The sequence below is a fragment of the Plecotus auritus genome, assembly GCF_963455305.1.
Source record: "Plecotus auritus genome assembly, chromosome: 2".
NCBI lineage: Eukaryota > Metazoa > Chordata > Mammalia > Chiroptera > Vespertilionidae > Plecotus > Plecotus auritus.
This window is the reverse complement of record NC_137771.1, coordinates 10,703,667-10,723,166: the sequence shown is the minus strand read 5'-3', so window position 1 is coordinate 10,723,166 and position 19,500 is coordinate 10,703,667. Positions and strand designations below refer to the sequence as shown.

Genomic DNA, 19,500 nt, shown 5'->3' with positions numbered 1-19,500 from the left:
TTAAAATGGGCAAGAGTACCAGTATCAAATGGTCTCTGTGGGCATTCAAGGAGGTGATTTGTCACATCCTGACCCGGCCCCTGACCCACACTACAGTGATGGCATTAACAATGATTACGAGGAAGAGACAGGCTCCCCAAGCCAGCCCTTCCGAGGGGCCGGCCCTGGGGTTGCCTGTCGCTCAGGGGAAATCCCTCCCACCTCTCAGTATGGTACTGACAGCCTTCAAAGGAGCCTCACATCTAGCACATTGCTTTGGAGTTGGACAGCAGGTTCAAAAGCATGACCTGACCACGCTCTGGAAGCAGAACTTACAGCAAGGAGCTTAACGCCACCGCCCCCCCCCCCCCCCCCCCCCGCCAAAGCTCGGTTTCCCTGGCTCTAAAATGAGAAGAATGGTGATCAGTTTGCAGGGCCCTTCTTGGGTCCTGGTGCCCACGCTTGATATGGGGCTAGCCTAGCTGGCTGGATGCCCCAACCCTACCTCGCCATGATGTCAGCTGGGCAGCTGGGCGAGCTGCAGCACAGAATTCCAGAACTGACATGGACAGTCACCCTGCCCTGGACTCACTCGGGCTCAGAAGCCACAAATCCTTTCTATTGTATTTGTGACAGTGGCTTAAACACCCTCAGCAGTCCCCAAGGCATCCCATCCATTGTTGAAAAGCTTTAATTGTGAGAAAATTCTTTACCTCGCCAACTAAGAGTTTACTTCTATGTCCCTCACAACCACATAAGATATTCATTCAATCTTCATTCATTCATTCATTCATTCATTCATTCATTCATTCTCTAAGTTATGTTTTCAGGCACAAAGACTAACAGGATGCCCTAACCAGTTTGGCTCAGTGGATAGAGCCTCGGCCTGTGGACTGAAGGGTCCCAGGTTCGATTCTGGTCAAGGGCATGTACCTTGGTTGTGGGCACATCCCTAGTGGGGAGTGTGTAGGAGGCAGCTGAATCGATGTTTCTCTCTCATTGATGTTTCTAACTCTCTATTCCTCTCCCTCTCCATTCCTCTCTGTAAAAAATCAATAAAACAATATATATATATATATATATATATATATATATATATATATATATAAAGACTAACAGGACACCTGGTCCTTACCAACAAGAGGCTTGCATTCTGGGAGAGACATTCCACTATTACAATCAATTGCCCTGTCGCGAGCTCTTGGCTAACAGACAGCCGTCCAAAATTTTAAGGAAGCATTTATTTAACAACCTTTCATGCCATACTTGTTCCCCTGCCTAACTACAAGCTCCATAAAAGCAAGGCCAGGTTGTTCTTATTCAGTGCTCTATTTCCAGTGGTTAGCACATAGCAGGTGCTCAAGAAATAGCTGCTGCATTCATGGACACACGAGCCCAGTGTGTGAAGGCATAGGGTAAAGTGCTGAGTGTTTTGAGAATGTTCTGAGGGTCTAAGTCAGCCTGGGTCATGGCAGTTGCCTGAGGGAGAAGGTGGAAGGGGGAAAGGATGGGAAAGGTCTCTGGGGGTGACACCACAGCTGACCTAGGAGGGCAAGTCAGAGTTCAACAGGTGGAGGGGGCAGGGGCGTGGCAGGCAGGGGTAGCAGCACCTGCATCTGCGTGGAGGCAGGAAAGAGGGTTGGCAGTTCTGAGAACTGTAAATAGGCCATTCGAGTGGTGAGCCATTTGGGAATGTGGTAAAAAAACAAGATTGAAGAAATCAAGAGGGATCTTATATGCTGGGCTAGTGACCTTGAACTTGGTCCTAAGGTGATGGGAGCTCTTGTAAAGGGTGGTGTGGTCATGGTACGATCAGATGTGTGTTCTTTAGAAAAGCACCAGGCTGTGCCTGTCTGCAGCAGGGAGACGGTGCCTGCCCTGTGGGCATCGCCGAGTGTCCTGGAGAGGGGGCACGGTCAGGCTTCCTATGAGGGTGACACACGCAGAAGGTAGAAATTGAAGGAGGAGGAAGGACTTGGGAGGAAGGAGGATTCTGAGCTGGTCTTCTGGGAAACATCCCTCATTTCGGGCTTGCTATTTTATTTCGTCAGTGTGCTGGAGTGGAAGTTCACCTTAAATCCTCCTCTGACAAGTTAAGTCAGCCCCTTGTCATTTAAACCCGGCAGGGCTAAGGCAGGCAGTCGTCTGGAAATCACACCCTAGGCTTAATATAGCTCCGAGTCCACTGGCTCAGAGGCCCCCGCAGCAATTCAAGCACCTCCATCCCGATGAGCTGTCCAAGCTCCCCCTCGGGAATGCCTTATCGGGGAAGCACCAGCCTCTTCCCCCAGCCCGGGGTCCTGGGGGTGGGGGGAAGGAAGGAGGGAGGTGGGCTGCAAGGTGGGAAAGAGACAGCACATTCTATAGAGACCATCTCACGTCACCCTTTTATTGAACGGATGAAGATCCTGAGGCTCAGAGAGGGGCAGTGATTTGCTCAAGGTCACACAGCACGACATTTGGCCCCCAGGCCCCTGCTCTTTCTCCTCTGTGCACTTGGCAAGTGAGGACAAACTCTCCGGACGAGATAAGTCATTTACCTTCTTGAGCTGCAAGTCTACTATCCAATGGGACCGCTTATTCCTGGCGGAGTCCACCTGTGGCCCAGTAGACCCTCTAGTTACCCGGGTGTCCACGACAACTGCTGGCACCTCGACTCAACAATTAGGGAGCCAAGGGTTCTCATCAGGCCCACATGAAAGCCTCCGGGCAGAGAAACCGTGTCATTGCCGGAAGGCAGAAACCTGAGGTTAGTTCCCCAAAGAGGATGGATTTCTCTGGTCAGGATGCCTCCCCCTGTGCCAGGAAGAGCGATGGCGGGCCGCGAGAGCAAGGCTTTCCTTTCTTCCCACCTTATCTCCTTTTCCCAGCCCGGGCACATCCCTGCTGACTGTCCTATGGCATCTGGACTGAGTCTAACCGTTCCCCCACGCCCACTGCTCTCCCCACCTAAGGCTGACGGCAGCACCACCTCCCCAGCTCTCTGGAGAGCTCAGGTCCTACAGGCTTTCTGCTGGTGCCGCAGCCCTTGGTCACCTAGGTGCATCCTGAGTGTGGACTGTGATGACCCAAAGGTGGAGATCATGATGCCCGCACACTCACAGACACCTGGGCACCTGCTGCTGCCGCTCTTGAACTTCTCAGGGGCTCACAGACCCCTTGGAGAATCTTCAGTCCCCCCCCCCCAATGCACACAACATATTGGACTCATTTCCTGGGTTTCAAGCACCCCAGAAGCCTATCCACCTATGTCTTAGGCATCCAGAGACCCCACATAAGGACCCTGGCCGGGGCTTGCCGGCACCGCGGCACTCACTGCAGAAGCAGATAAATAAAAGTCAGCCACAGACATAAAGACAAGATGGATAAGGGAATCCAGGTGACGGCTCTCTAATCGAAGGACGTACAACACGCTGGGGGGAGAAGACAGCAGGAGGATCTCTTAATTCCGTCTCGGTGAGCCAGGTCAGGGGCCTTCGCAGAGGAGAGGATGAGTAAGACCAGGCTGGGCGGGAAAGAGGGTGAAGTAATGCAGGCGAAGGCTACCTTCCCTGCGCCCAGGGTGATGGAACGACTTGTCTGCCAAGCGCATCCTTTGTTTGACTCAAACCCCTGTGAGATGCTTAGGGGAAGTCGATCAAGCCCATTGGCCTGATGAGGAAACGGATCTTTACCGCTGACTGGCACCTGGCTGGACCGGAACCTCCGCCCGCGGGGGAGGTGAGTCCACTGTCTGTACATCTCCAGCCCTGGTACCGTGCTCAGCGCCGAGCAGGGCCTCAGGAAGGCTGAGTGAATGGCTGGGGTCCAGAGGCCACCGAGTTCACTGGATGGTAGAGCTGAGATCTCTTTGCCAAATACCAGAGGTGTTGCTTACTCACTCTAGAGTCCCCTGAACGCTCGCTCGGGGCAACCCTTTTCCCATTTTGGAGGGGGAGCAAGGCGCCACAGTTCCGGATGGCAAGGCTGGGGATGTTTACAATAGATATCATACTTTGTAGCTGATGGAGAACATGCAAATGGAGATGAGCCAAATAGAAGCAATCGTGTCTTTATGCTATCTGCAAAGATTTGTCCGGAAGTTCAAGGTCAGATCCCCTTAATAGTCAAAACCTCAAGGCCATGCTTCATTCAGTTCACTCCAGCTTTTGTCCATCCTAACTCCAAAGAGGCTACTCTTGTCCAGGTCCCCAGAGGGCACCATGTTGCCAAAGTCACGGTCATTTCTCCGTTCGTATCTTAACTCAGCTGGCTACAGCACTGGGCAGGGCTGACTGTTCTCCCCTGGGTCCTGGGCACCCCCTCCTAGGTTTCTTCACGCGGGCCGCTGCTTCTCAGTCTCCTGACTGCGCTACTTTTTTCTCTGTGAATCGTGGGTGCCCAGGGTCCTGCACTGGGTGCTCTTCTCTCACCCCCTCCCTCTGTCATCTCACCCAGGCTCGTGGCTTTAAACCCATCCATACTCCGATGACCCTCCCCCGCCCCCCCCGAGCAGAAATCTCCAATCTTGACATCTCCCCAGAATTCCAGATTCGTAGCCTCCACTGCTGCTCTGACAGCTCCGTCTCCATGGGTTAGAGCCACGTGGACCCTAACACAGAGAATCCTTTCCAAGGTCTACTCCCTCCTCTCCTCTGAGTCTCAGTGAATAGCACTGTCCCCCACACCTGGCTGCTCAGGCCTAAAAGCCAGGAGTCACCCTGAATCCTCCCTTCTCATCCCTTCCACACCTGAGCATCCCTTCCACTCTCCCTGCAAGTCACCGCAGCATTTCTTTCCCCCACTGTCACCACCATGCGCATCCTTACCCAGGCTACTGTTACCTCTCGCCTGAACTGCGGTCTCTGCTCTAGCCGGGCCTCCCCTACAATCCGGTCTCCGCCAAGAAGTGACCTTTTTGTTAAGTAAACTAGGTCCTGTCACTTTCCTGCTTAAATCCCTCCAAGGCTGCCCTTAGAAAAACTCCAGATCCAGGTCGCTGAGCACAGGTCCTGGCACAAGCAGTCCTGCCCACCCGTCTTGCGTCACCTCTCTCTCTCCCCACTGGCTTCATTCCCAAGGCCACGGGTTGGGATTCCTTCTGCTCTTGGTTCCTAACATTGGTCCTTTGCATTGACTCCTCCCTCTGCCTGGAATGCTCCATCTCCTCCTCTTGGCATTGTGGGTTCCTGGTTGCCTTTAAGCTGCTTATGGCATACAAAGGGTTGAGATCTTGGTTTAAATGAGTCTTTTCCTGCCCACCAATCCCTTCCCATCCCATCAGCCTATTTTCACTATATGCACTGCCCTTGTCCATATCTGGTAATTTTCTTGTTTGTTTATCTTTTTAACTCCTCCCCCAAGGTAGACTGCATGACTTCGGGATCTTGTCTTGTTTCTTGATGTGCCCCCAGTGTCTGGAACCATCTTGCTCAGGAACCATGTGCTGAATTAATGTTGAATGAATGAATGAATGAATGAATGAATGAATGGAGCAGCTCCCTCTCTCAGTTTCCCAAACACCAGAAAGTGGTCCCTGGCTGAGCCGAGGGCATTACCATCTCCAGAGGGAGCTGGTTAAAAGTATAAATGCCCCGAGGCTCCAATCCTGGAGATTCTCATTCCATAACTGGAGGAGGAGGCCCAGCCAATAGTGTATCTTTACAGGTCCCTCTGAACATTCTAAAAAGCAGCCAGAGTGGGCAACCCCTTAACAACCAAGCTTCCACTAAAGACTATGGATGGGGGCAGCAACAACTGCACTTCACACTCTGACCTCTAGGGGGAGCTGAAGGTTTCTCCCACCACTCCATCCCCGGAAGAAGGAGCTGTAAGGGTCTGGAATGGATACAAACTATGGCTGAAGAAGGAATAAAAGAATTGCAATGGAATTCGACTTAGAAACATATTCTCATTTCTCCTTTATGTGTTATTATATTTATTTTACAGTCCACTGTCCTTTGGTGGGCTCTCTCTCTGGTACTCTCTCCTCTTATCTGACCGGTGTGATAAGATTGGGCGCGGAACACTGCTCAGCAGAGGAGTCTGCCCCTTTGGAAGGCTAAGGGCGGGGGGAGGGGGAGGGGGACAAGGCAGCTTGGGCCTGCTTGGCTCTGACTCTGTGAGGAAGATCTCTTGTCTTCCTTATTCCCTTCCTACTCCAGATCTTGGAGCGGTAAGATCTGTGAGCCCAGGATCAGGCTGGGGTCCAGGGAGGCAGCCAGGAGCAGCCAGGTTGTGTAGCTGCCATGCTGAGCTCCAAGCCAGAGGGGCCACAGGGGCGGTCCAGCTCTGTGCTCCAGAACGTGGGCCCTGGTCTACAAGCATCACCAAGAGTGTATCTGCCTTCTTGCTCTTAGGAGGCCAGTGGACTGTAATGCCCTTTATGATAATCATTTTCTATTTTGTTTCAGACAACAAAAGGACAGAGTCAAGGAGAGATTCACAGAGAGGCAATGCCAGTAAAGCCATTTTGAAATAACTCCTTACTTCAGGGAGAGCTAAGACCCATTGAAAAGGCTGAGCTATGTAATGATATTTCCAAGAACTGAAATCCAATGCATTCACTAGCAGAACCACATAAGGCCAAAGAGTTCCAGCATAAAGGATGGTCTCTGCCCACCTGCCCTGGGAATGTAGGTGGTAGGATGGAATTTAAGGAATCTGATCTTGGTGATCCTCCCAAAACACCTTCCACTCTTGTTTCATAATTTTCCTCTCTGGATCCGTTAAGCTACCAAGAGACAGGATAGGACCACGGACACCATTGATTAAATCGGTGCCATAATGAGCCAAGCACTGGGCTTGTTTGTTGCAGACATTACCTCATTTAAGTCTATGATGCGGGCGTGTTTGTGTCCAATTTCAGATGAGGTTTCTGAAATGCAGAAAGGTCAGGCCACTGCCCAAAGTCACACACCCTGAATTCATCTGCAGGCATTCTGATGCGTAAGTCCTCTCTCTGTCTACCTTACCCTTCCCAGCCTTCTGCCTCACCCTTTCTCTAATGGTCCAAAACAGCCATGAGCTCTCACTACAAAGGAACCCAGCAGAGAGCCCCAGAGTGGGCGCTTGTGTAGCCAGGTAGCATCATGGAGGAGGCATTTACACCACGAAACAAACACCCAAGCACAGGATCCCCACAAGATGAAAGAGGCCAGTAAAGGAGCTCCTGAAAGTGGGGGTGCCACTGTTTGTAGATCTTCTCACTATCTTGCTCCATGGCTCTCTTCACTGTGCCTTGTAATATGGGACCAGCGCAGCTCTTGGGAACAAATTGGGAAGGAAAGAGATAAAACAAAGGAGAGATAATAAAAACTACTGTGAACAGTTAAATTCCCATGATCCTGTATGGCTGATTAATGGATTCCTATGATCTAAACAGACCTTTGCGTTGCCTGTTGGACCTCCAACTAAATGAGTTTAGACAGTGTTCCCTGATAAGAAATGTTCCTTTTATCCATATTCCACAAAGCCCTGAGTATTCAAAGACTCACACTCAGCCCCAAGCAGAATAATGCTATCAGTTGTATACATATGGCCACCGGAAATGGAAGTGGGTACCTGGTGTGGTTGGTCAAACGTGCACATGTATTTATATTTACAGCTCTACCATTTGTTCACCTAACAAAGACTTCCTGAGGTGACTACTAGGCATACGTAGTAGGATGCAGCTGGCCCTTTTGCTCAAGATGCTCAGTGGGCAGACCGGTGTTTTGATGATGGAGTGTAGACCCACAAAGAAGAATTATGGAGTAGGGAGTATCTAGAACTTTCTGCAGAAATCAGGGACAGCAACATGAGCTGAGATAGTCTCTTTGAATGATCTCAGTTTCTTCATGTGAAAAATAGGCTTAACAATAATACCTACCTCGCAATGCCAACAGGAAAATGAAATATAGGCATGTATGCATGGCACATAGTAAAGGCTCAAATGTTAGCCACTCAGATTAGTATTAGCAGCATTCCCAAATAAACTCCAATTATAGGTGTAAATGAATAGAAATGATTAAGTAAAGGATGTTATTTATCATTCATTTTCTAGAACCAAGTCCTGACTTGCACGCTAAGGTAGTTTGGTTGTTAAGTGAGAGCCTCCTACTGGCCATAAATGGAATTGCACCTCTACTCTATTAGCCACTGTATTGTTTTAGGGAAAAAGGAGAGCTATGTGGCTGAGCTGTGAAGACAGAGCCAGGGAGACTCAAAACTAGGGGAGGAACCCATGAACAGGGGAGAAAGCATCGGGAGATGGTGAAAAGGTCTGGGAAGCATCCTTAAGTTGAACAAGGCTTTGACAGACAATGAAGATACCCAGAACTTTAAGGGCCTGACAACTCTCTCGACATCTCTATGTTTTCAAAGAAGTCCTCTGAGAAGATGATCCGTCTTCCCACCCAGCCCCGTGCCCCACAATCTAATGATAGCAGGTTACAAAACAAATACAATTCATTTCTCTGAGATTCACCTTAGAGTGAGTTTTCCTGGGAGGCGGGTTCAATGAAATCCACGGTTATTTAATAGGAAAGCACAGTATATACCAGAGACCACAGAACATTTTTTCAAATATCTACAGCAAGCTGCCCAGTAGATCTTTCTGTGCTGATGGAAATGTTCTCCATACTGCTGCTCTGTCCCATATGGTGGCCACTGAGTACATGTGGCTAGTGAGCTCTTGAAATGTGGCTGGTTTGACTGAGGAAAAACACTTTAAACTTAATCTGATTTAATTCAATTTAAACTTAAATAGCCACGCGTGACTAGTGGCTACCACACTGGACAGCACAGCCCCAGGGGCTCTGATCATGTACACTTCCTTCAGTCTAGTCTACAGTTTTGGCATCTTCTACAGAATGGCCAGGTTGTGGGGCAAAGTGTCCGAGGTGTGGACCCTGGCTACCTCCTCCTATTCTCCTTGGCCCCCACCCCACTCCCAAGGGGTCCACAAGGCAAGACCTTCCCAAATATTCAGCCAGAGGTCTTATTAACCCCAAGGAGGCAATCCCTTTTGCTCCAGGAAATTTCATCAGCTCCCTCACTTTGCCCAAAGAATCCGATCCACTCACTGCGTTTCTGAAAGCTCAGGATGACCCCCTTCCTAAGACAATGTCCTCAGGACCAAGGAGAGGCTGCTGGGCTTTACACATGTTTTGGACCATCCCATGCCCACGGGGCTGAGCGGGCAGGGGTGGCCTCACCACAATGCCCTGCTTTTGCCTTCTAAAGGGATTGGAGACTCGGCCCTGGCTGGGCCTGTGTAATCTATTCATTTCCTTCCAAGCCGGGCTCTGTAAGCTCATTCACGGAGGATGAGGAAAGGAAGCTGGGGAGGCAAACACATGTACAGAAAACAAACAACACTGGCTCGGCAGCTCCTGGTTGGGTGGGAGAGCTGGGGGGTGAGGCGTGCTGGTGAGGGGGTCTGGCTGGGGAAGGAGACTGGGGCTCCTGTTGATGCTTCTCCTACTCCCTCCAGAAGCCCTGCCCAGCCGTGGTTCCTGGTGCCCCCATCTTGGTAGCCTCTTATCTCTCTCCATTCAGTCGGCTCCTTGGGAAAAGAGGCAGTCTGCGAGGGAAGGCCGGAGTGGCAGCAGGCAGAGGGAGCTGGCAGCCTGGAGCCATTTCCCTGTAGCTTCCTCCCATCCTCCACCTCCATCCTTACCATCACAGACAGGGCACCCGGGGCTCGCCTGGTCCCACGGAGAGTCCCAAGTCAGCTGAGCTGCTACCTCAGTCCAGCTACAGAATCAAAAGGACCCAAGCATTTTGATCCAGTGGGCAATTTGCATGCGATTTGCATACATCTGCATTCCCCCCCTTCAGAGGCCCTCCGTCAAAGGATGGGAAATGAAATAAATTAATTAGTGCAGCCTACCATAGCCTGATACGCAGGGCTTGACACCGTAAGAGATTCTTAAAGCAATCTACGTGATCACAGGCCAGGGTGGAGGGAGATGAGGCTGCGGCAGGGACGGGGTGGGCCGGGGTGCCCCGTGTTGGGGGTGGAGAAGGGAAGGGAAAGTCTCTGTCTGCACTGGAAGCTGGGCATTTTCCTCCTGCCCAGCCTCAGAGAACATAGAGTTGAGACATGTGGAGGCCGGCTCCCGGTTTCCTATCCCTGGGCCTGGGCCTGGCACCGGCATCTCCCCCTCCCTGGCAGCGACCGCCCTAGAGAGATGTTCACCACTGTGATAGCGACAGTTGATTTCAAACAAGAGCGAGGATACTTGCTCCAAGGGCTGGGCAGGCAGTGAGGTGCCCGCTGGTATTTCCCTGTCTCCACGCTCCCTCCCACCTCCACCGCCATTAACTGTTCCCATTGGGTGTCCCTGGTTCTCTCTGCTGGCTGGTCAGGTCTTTCACTACCCCTCACTCAGATCCCATCTCCGGATGGTTGAGGGAGAGACAGGCCCCATCAGCAGCAGCGAGGAGCTGGAGCTAATTCATCCCAGTGCTTCTGCCAGGTGCTAATGAGATGCTCACAGCGTGTCAGCCAAGCAGTTCCTGTATCATGTAAACACGCCTCTGAGCAATGCAGTTCGTGGCGCTATCTAACATATGCCTCGACGCTCTCTAGGCCTGCCGATCTATCTAGGATGGAGCCCTCATCTAACACCGGGGCCCCCGGAAGTCAGTGTCACACCTGTGGGGCCCGGCTGCTTGGGTGGAGGGTCCTGGAGGTGAATCTAAGGGGGACGGGCTACAATGTGAAGACGGAGAACAACAATTTTGGTTCAAAGGAACCCGGGTCACGGCCGACAAAATAACCGTCACCAGCCAATGATGAATCAAAGACCAAAAAGTGCAAGAAAGAGCGAGGGCAGGATGCTTCAAAGCAAGACTGGACCAGGATCAGGAAGGAAATGGAGGCGAGCGGCTCTGAGTCACGGCCGCTAAGGGTGAGCGTGAGCCAGCAGGCTCCACGCGCTGCGCCGTGGGTGTGGACAGAACTCGGAGGAACAAAGGAACCAGTTTCAGATGCCTGACCACCAAGCTGTGCCCACCCCCTTCCCCACCCACACTCCCCACCTCGCCCCCACTCTCTCCTCCGAGCTCCATCCGCGCCATGGACAGCAGCTCCATTTGACTGTCATCCTTGGTCACATTGGAGGAGAGGGCGGCGCAGCTTACAGAGGTTCGAGGAGTGTCATTTCACACCAGGGGCTGGCAAACTATGGCAAAATGGGGCCAATTCCGCCTACAGCCTGTCTTGTGTGGCCTTCAAGACCAGAAGGTCTTCAAAAATTGTTTTCAGTGGTTGAAAAGGATAAAACAGGAGAATACTTTGCGACACATGAACATGATGTGAAATTCCAAGTTGCGGCCCCCACGAGGAACATTTTATGGGAACCAGCCACGCCCTTCCATCGACACGCTGCCTGTCGCCGTCTTCACACTGCGGCAGCAGAGCTCAGTCGTGGCGACAGGGACCATATGGTCACCGGAGAGGAAAATATTTACTCTCTGGGCCTCATTGAAAAAAAAAAAAGTTGCCAACCCCTGTTTTAGATCATGGAAGAGGAGTCCTCCGCTGACCCTGTCCCCGAGACGGCGGTGCCTCGCTCTGGGCAAACCCGCCGCTCACTGCCAAAGGATGTCAATGCGTCCCGTCCGGGATGCCCCGGGCAGACACAGGAAGGATTCCATCCGTGCCTGAAAAGACCAACACTCGGGCCCAAGCCTACAAGCTGGTCCTCCTGCTGCCTCACCAGGGCCCTGGCCGGTGGGCATCTGCACATTTCTAGTGACACCCCTTCTCGGACCCAGACTTAGGGTGCCAGCCACCAGGACTAGTCCTCTAAGTGACGGATTGGAAGGCAGACAGCTCTGTGGTTAAGAAGGCAGGAAGCTGTCCTGGTCTTCTCTCTCCACTGCCAAAAACAGCACCCAAAGCCTCCTGCCCGAACTTCCACCTGTCAACACCCCTTGGGGGTTCCCCTGCACCAGGGCCCACACGCAGTGTCCTGGGTGCTTGTGCGGTTTCCCGGGCATAGCGGCATCATGGGCACAAAGGGACCAGAACGAGACAGATCTGAGAGCAGAGGAAAGACGGAGCGAAGCGGTCTTGGAGCAGGGTGTCGGCAGAAGATCCCCGCCTGGCAGAGGGCACAGGACAGCTCGGGGCTGGCTGAGGGCTGAGGGCATAGCTCTGCCTGGGAGGGTCTCCAGACAGGCTCTGGGGGCCCTACCCTTAGCCCTGGCCAGGGGAGTGAAGGGGACAGTGGTGGCGACTTACCCGGTACCACACGATTTCACGCATGCGGCCATCTGTCTTGAAGTTACACTTCAAGGTCACGGCATCACCAGCCACCACGGGTGGGAGAGGCTCAATGTTGACAGTCAAGTAGCCTATGGGGGGGAAAAAAGGAGAATGAGGAGTTGAGGGCATGAGCTGATCAGGAGGGTGGGCTGATCGGGGCGGGTGGTGGAGAGGGCCGGCACCTCTGTAGGGGGCGCTGTTCTCTGTAGTCTCTGTGATGGGTAACTGAGCCAGAATGAGCCACCATCCTTTTCTTCTTCCTTCTCATTGGCGTCCCCTTTCTGGGAATTGCCCTGGCTCTGGTGGCTCCCTCCAATCCTAACACTTCTTCTTGGGATGAAATCTGTGAAAGCAGTGCCTGCTGGCACCCGAGGGAGGGCCGCCGTGTATTTCTACAAGATTTCCCTGGGAAACCCTTCTGTGGTCCAACACTCAGCCCCACCCCCTTTTAGAGAGCCCCGGATGTGTGTTAGCCTGCTGGGCCACGCAGGAAGTGAGCATGCTAAAACACATTTAATCTCGCGTTGCCAAACCTATTTGATTACAGGTCCTGTAGCCATTCCCTAAACGCCATCAGCATCCCGGGCAGCCAGGGTCCCGCGAAACCCACATCAGGATATGGTGTCCTAGGTGCCAGATCCCTCCATTCCCAGCCTCGCAACCCAATTACTTCTGGTGAAAAGGAAGGAGAGCCCCGGGGGACTGCTGTTTGCTTCCTGGACCCCGAATCCCGCATTGCATGCACCCTGCCCCCCAAGGGGAGAGGCAGTCCTAACCCTGGCCCTGGGGATGGGGACGTGGTGGAAGGTGACTATGGGCTGAGTGCCTGGGAAGAACTTTCAAACTTTTGCAAGCTCCAGATGTTACTTCTCGCCCACAGCTGTCCCGAGCACCCCGGGGACTCTCACCTGGTGCCATGCCCAGGGGAACAGAGCTGCCTCCACACCAAGTCCAGCCTTGAGGCCTCTGATGCCCCCTGCCTCCCTGAGCCCCATCCAGAGGGCTGGGTGCCCCCTCCAGCTCAGCAGAGGGCCTCCTTCTTGGATTTACCATCCAGGCTCATCCGATTGGCTTCCCACCGGCTGATGTTCAGCCATCGACCTCATGGATCAATCCAGTCCAATCGTCTTAATGAGAAAACTAGCCAGGATGGGCTCGGGGGTTTCAATTGTGCAGGCGACCTGAGCAGATCGAGCCCAGGGCCCTGGCCCCTGCCTGGAGCGTAATGGCTACAACACTCCAGGGTAAAACACAGAAATCGACCTGGGAGGATCAATGTGGACGCTGAAGTCAGACTCGACCTCCCTAGTCCAAGGCTTCAGGTGCCAAGGCCCAGGGTGAGGGGGGAAGATGTGGGCTCATCACTGGGCAGCCTCTAACGTACGCCTAAGTCGGCACACAGGGAGCCCCAGAGCCATGGGCCTGAGAGATCGGCGGTCAGAGGGGCCGGCCTTCCGCCTCCTCCTCTCTTCCTTCGTTCGGCCACAGTGTTTGCTCCCACCCGCTCTGCACAGGCGCTGGGCCGGATCTGGGATGCAGGAGGCTCAGGCATCTCCCGCCCTCCAGGAATGCAGTGGGACACAGGTTCACAGTCAGGGGTGTGATGGTGGGATGAGAGTAGGGGACTATGAGAGAGGAGGGGGGAACTGCCCAGCTTGAGCAATCAGGGAAGTCCCCAGGCCCAGCCGGGATCCCAAACCCTGACAAAGAGGCTGCCCTCAGGGGGATGGACCCATCGTGACCACCCTAGGAGAGAGGTACAGGTATTACTCTCACGTTCCACCGGGAAAACAGAGAGGCCAAGGCACCTGCCCCGATCACACAGCCCTAGTGGCAGAGCTGGAACTCGAACCCAGACCTTCTGCTCCTTCATGACCACCATGCTGAATGCACAGGCTTGCTAACGATGGGTGAGGTGAGGAAAGGGGTGGCAAACATGTCACACCCAACCCTAGGAGGAGGGGGTGTGTGCCACTGGGAGACCACGGCAGGAGTCCAGGACGTGATCCCATCCAGATTCCCGTCCCGGAGCTGACCCCCTGGCTCACCTTTCCGGTGGGGCTGCCCTCCCCTAGGGACTCACATGTGACGCTACAGCTAAGAGTTAGCTGAGCATAGTCAGTCCGGATGGCTGAATAGCGCAAGACCAGAGAAGGGCCCCTTCCACCGGAAGGAGGTGGGAACTCACGGGGGCATGCCAGGCCAGGAGCAGAGAACAGCCCCCTGCACAGCAGAGACAGGGGTCCCTGGGGCACCAGAGGGAGGATTTGAAGTGGGTGCCTGACACCGTAAGACAGCATTAACCAGAGTGTGTAGAAAGGAAGGAACTCCTAGTGGGTGTTTCAGCAACGAGATTCTCTGATCTACAACTACGTGTGGGAGATGTTGGGTTATACCAAGTTAGACATGCTCTTTCCCTTCAAGAACTCTCAGAACCTTTCTCTCCTTCCTTCTTCCTGTCTGGCCTTCATTCGTGAAAAGAAAAGTTATTGAGACTCTATTTGTTATCAGGCATTGTGCTAGCCACTGGGGATACAGCAGCGAGAACAGGCCCTCATGGAGCTGACGTTCCAGTGGAGGAGACAATGAAAAAACAAGCACCCGCAAACCTGTCAGGAGGGTACATGTAAATCCGGGTAGAGCCGCAGAGGGCCAGGGGGGAGGGGTTGCTCTGCACCAGGTGGTCTGAAGAGGCCAGAATAAAGGAAGGTGTGAGCACTTGGGTATCCAGGGGGAGAGCATTCCAGACAGAGCCCAGCACACGTGCAAAGGCCCTGAGGCTGCAGCATGCTCAGCGAGCTGTGACTCCACACGTGGGCCCTGGTAGGAAAGGTTTCGTGCCCTGGTACACGCTGGAGCCCATCTTGGACGGAGCATCTTTGTGGAACGACAACCAGGGCCGGGATGAGGGTGAGGCAAGCGAGATGCCCACGATGCAGAATTAAAGGAGGATCCTGAGTCCCGCTGGCCTGCCTCTCGTCCTGGTCCTACTGGAGTCCTTTGGAACAAACATCAGGAAACACCTCTCCAAGCTGAGGCAGAAGTCACAGCCTCTGGCTCCCCCCCGAGGTCCCCTACTGAGAGCCGCAAAGGGCAGAGGACAGGGTGAGCCATTCCTGGCCGAGGCTCCTCCTCCTCTCAGCCCCCTGGGACTGAGGAGCAGCTCCAGGCTGCAGAGCAAGTAAGAGGTCTGGGCTCTAAGGATTAGAGCCGCCTTCCTGGCGCATGGATGGAACCTTCCAGTTTTCCCAGCACTTCCACTCTGGGTTTCCCATCGGCTCTTGCAACAGCCCGTGCCCGCCTTCCACGACGCCAGGATCGCTGTGTATGTCACACTGGAGTGTAATTGCCTGTTTGCACATCTGCCTCGCCTTCTGCCACGCGAGTTCCATTCTCAATAGTGTTGAAAACAGAATCAGACACGAGCTGCTTTTTGCGCTTTCTTCCGTGTGCGTTCTCCATCCTCACCCCGCCCTGTGGATATTCCTCTGCCGCAGGAGGAATTGCGGTTCAGAGCCTCGGAGTGCCTTGCTCTATGGCTGCGATGTAAGTGGCATACCCGGGATTTGAACCCAGATCTGCCCGACCCTGAAGCCAGTCTCATTCCGCCACCGCCTGCGATCACCGGGAGGAGAGGCATGCAACGTGCTGAGGTCACGCAGGACATGAGTTCTGGTCTCAGCTGCCAACCAGCTCTGGGACCTCAGGCAGGTCGCCCCTCTCTCTGGGCCTCAGTTTCCTCATCTGTAAACTGAGGAATGAGCTGGATTGTGGGGGGCCTTCCTGTTCCAATCAGTCCCATGTCCGATGTTAACTGAGCCCAGATCTTGCCACCTTCGTTTCCGGTACGACTCACCGCCATTTCTCCGAGAAGTGTCTGCCAATTACCCAGCCACCAGATAAAGACAGACTCTGTCTTTTCCAGCATTGACTTTGCCACCAGTCAGCCTCGATGCGTAACCCTCCCACCCCCCACCCGCAATATCGAGGCGCAGCATCAGGAGTGGCACGGATTCATCTTAACTAAGTAGTTCATTATCCCGAAGGCTGCCATCACTCTCCCCTCTATCTCCGACAGCATTTATATGGCTCCCGTTAAGACACATTTAGCAAAATCGCAGGCAATATTGACGAACCGGCGCCCTCCCCATGAGGTGATGACAAATAGCTCCTCTGTCCAGAAACTGACTTGCAATATCCCAGTGCTGCCCCTCCCCTCTCCTGGCTTGGAGGGGCTGCTTCTAGAGGTGGTGCTCATGCCTGGCCCCGTGGGTGGACAGGAGTCAGTGAGGGTTTCCATGGGGGGGGGGGGATACACTGGAAAGAGACGTAAATTATATTAAGGTGACCAGGTGTCCCAGTGTGCCAGGACCAAGGGATTTTCTGAGACAAGGATTGCAAGCTGAAGTAGCTTGGTCACCCTAATTCTAATCCCACCACGGCCATGTAACTCACACCTCTCCGCCTACTTCCATCATGAGGGTAGCCACGCCTCCCTGGACCAGCTGTAGGGGCCGTGGGAGTGAGTGCAGACCTCCTCCCTGGCACCTGCGTGTTCAGGGGGTAGTCAGCAGACAATGGCGGAGATTAAGAGAGGACATTGTGAGATCAGGATTTGTCTTGGACTTCCTGCTTCCATCCATGCCCGCCCATCCTCCTCCTCCAGCAGCCACAGTAACTTCATTCTCTAAGATGCTCACCCCTGGCCTTCTTGGGCCCTCAGAGCCTCCTGGGGCTCCACAGAAAAAGTCGGGGGTGAGCTGATCATGTCCAGCTCTCTGGTGTCACTGGCCCCTCTCAGCTCCTAGGCCCATCCAAGTCCTGCTGCGTCCTCCTCCTCCCCCCCCGCACCTTCTCTCTGTCCCCTCTGGCCTAAGCCCTCGCTCTGCTTGGGCAACTCTTGTTCATCCTTCAAGGACTCACGGGAGCCTCACTTCCTCCAGAAGCTCTCCCTCGCTCTCTAGGCTATCCAAGTCCCCAAACCCGCCCTCCCTGCCCCGCAGGACACTGAGATCACCTGCAGTGGCGTATTCAGTGCACATTCACCACCGCACATGCACACGGCCAAGAACTGCTTCCATTTGCCATGCGACCCGCGTGCCTAGGACAGCACCTGGATCAGAGTGTGTGTTGAAAGCAGGAACAAATTAATCCCGCCCCTTCCCCAGACCTCCCCGTCGTCAGAGTGGGTGGCGTTCCCCAGAGGCCCTCTCAGAAGCACCCCCTCCCTGTGGGCCTCGGCTGAGCTCCAGGGCCTCCCCTGACCTCAGGTGCCTTCTGATCCTCCTCTCCGACAACATCTGCTCGGACCAGTGTTGGTGCCACCGTGGAGTATCCAGGGGCCTCTCGTGGGGGCCAGGCAGGAGACCCTGTCCAACAGACCCTGTCCAACACCGATCCTGCTTGGGTTTGGGCTCTGACAATCCTCCCCCAGGACCCTGCACGGCCAGCTCGCTGGTGTCCAGCCTCCGGACTTGTCCCTCCAACGCGCCCACCACACCGGCGTCTCCACGATATTTCTCAAGCATAAATGCAATGACGCCCTCTCTCTGGTTCATGCCATTCATTTTCCCAGCCCATTGCCTTCTAATTCAGGATTGAGTTCAGACTCGGTCATGGCCAACTGGGTCCCCAGTGATCTTGCCTCTTGGCCTCTCCACCTCAGCCCGTCTCACGCTGCGTTGGTGCCACCTTGGAATCCACCCGCCAGCCCTGCCAGACCTCAGGCTCTTCTCGCCTGTGCCACTTCCTCTCCCTGGACTGTCTTCCTCCTTTGAGTTCACCTATGGAAATTTCCACATGTCCTTTCAGGTTCAAAGCCACAGTCACCCGGTCCTTGATTTATATGAGTCTGATACTCCCTCTTCTGAGCTCACAGCCCCATGTAAACATCTCCATCACAGCCTGTCCGCATCACGTTGTAATATAACATATGCTTCTCTCAGTGTGGCTCCGCCATCGGACGGGGAGCTTCTTAAAGTCAGGGACCTGGTGTGCGTCTCCAGTTCCCTGCATAATGTTTGGCACATGATAGGTGCTCGGCTAGTGCGCTGCGTGAAAAAATGAGTGAATGAACCAACACCGAGACAGAGGCAGGGCTTAGTGAGCCGGGAGCCCTGGACGAATGGGATCATGCTGCAGTCCAGGGCACTGCTGTCCCGCCTGGGTCCCAACCCTTCTTCGTCTTCCCACTGCCTTTGGGACAAAGTCCAGACCCCTTCCTCTCACACTCATGGCCTGTTCCTCCTCAGTCCCTCTCTCCTGTCTCTTTGCCTTTTGCATGCCGAGCCTCGGCCGCCCTGAGCTCTCCAAATACGCCTCGCTTCATCTGGCTGCTGGCTCTGTGTACCTGCCATCCTTCTGTCTGGAACACCTGCCATCACTTGACCCGCCTGAACCCTCACCCCCAGCTTTGATAAACCCTTAAAGTCTTAGCTTAGCCATCATTTATCTTAGAGGCCTCTTCTAACACCTACTCCATACCCAGCACCCCAACCCTGGGCTAAGTGTCCCTCTCGTGGCATCTGCCATAGCCCTACCCCATTGCCTGGTGACACCCTTTTTTGCTATCACCATGGACTGCGAGCTGCTAGAGGGCAAAAGCTTGTCTCAGTAACTGCTATTAGTGCTTAGCCTGCTCTGGCCACACCGCTGGCATCGAAGGCATGTTGAACGAATGCATGAATCCATGGTGACTAAATTCTTCAGCTCTCTGGACTAACATTGGCCATAGCATCCATTCTGATGTTACTGGGCTGTGAATTTGCCACCCTACATCTGAGCCAGGGGAGACTATCTAGAGAGGGAGGCCCCACCCTCACTTTGGTTCTCACCTCCCCCAGCAGCAGGCTAGCTTGGCTCTGGGCCACCAGGGACCTCAAACACTTTGCAGTGTTTGCCTAGAGACGTGCCTGCTGCTTTCGGGGGTCCCTCCCCTGCCCTGGTCTCCCAGGCTCTTCTGGAATATACCTGCTGCGTGATCTCCAGACAGCTAATCGGATCCTCCTCTGTCAGAGGCCATCGATGCTCAAAAGCCTTGTTGTATTAATGTATTATTCCTGACATATGTATTATTTATCATTTGTTTGTTTATTTATTATTAATTTGTGTTTCATTATTGATAATGATGTGGTTATACTATTAATAACAAGCTTTGAGAAGGCTTCCATGGTCCTTTGTAGATACCCAATGCTCCCCCAATTCCCTGGAGAGCCAGGGTGGGGCATTTTCACCCCATTTTAGGGGTGGGAGACACTGCGGCCAGAGAAGGGGGGACTTGTTCA

At 53.8% G+C, this 19,500-nt stretch overlaps 1 protein-coding gene across 1 annotated transcript in view; it reads right to left on the bottom strand.

Moving 5' to 3' along the window:
* IGSF21 (immunoglobin superfamily member 21) overlaps window positions 1-19,500 on the bottom strand; it is a 209,911-nt gene that overhangs the window by 109,549 nt on the left and 80,862 nt on the right. The window contains exon 2 of the mRNA XM_080654871.1: window positions 12,194-12,306. Coding sequence (XP_080510997.1) covers window positions 12,194-12,306 — 113 coding nt within the window. The remainder of the gene's footprint in view (window positions 1-12,193; window positions 12,307-19,500) is intronic.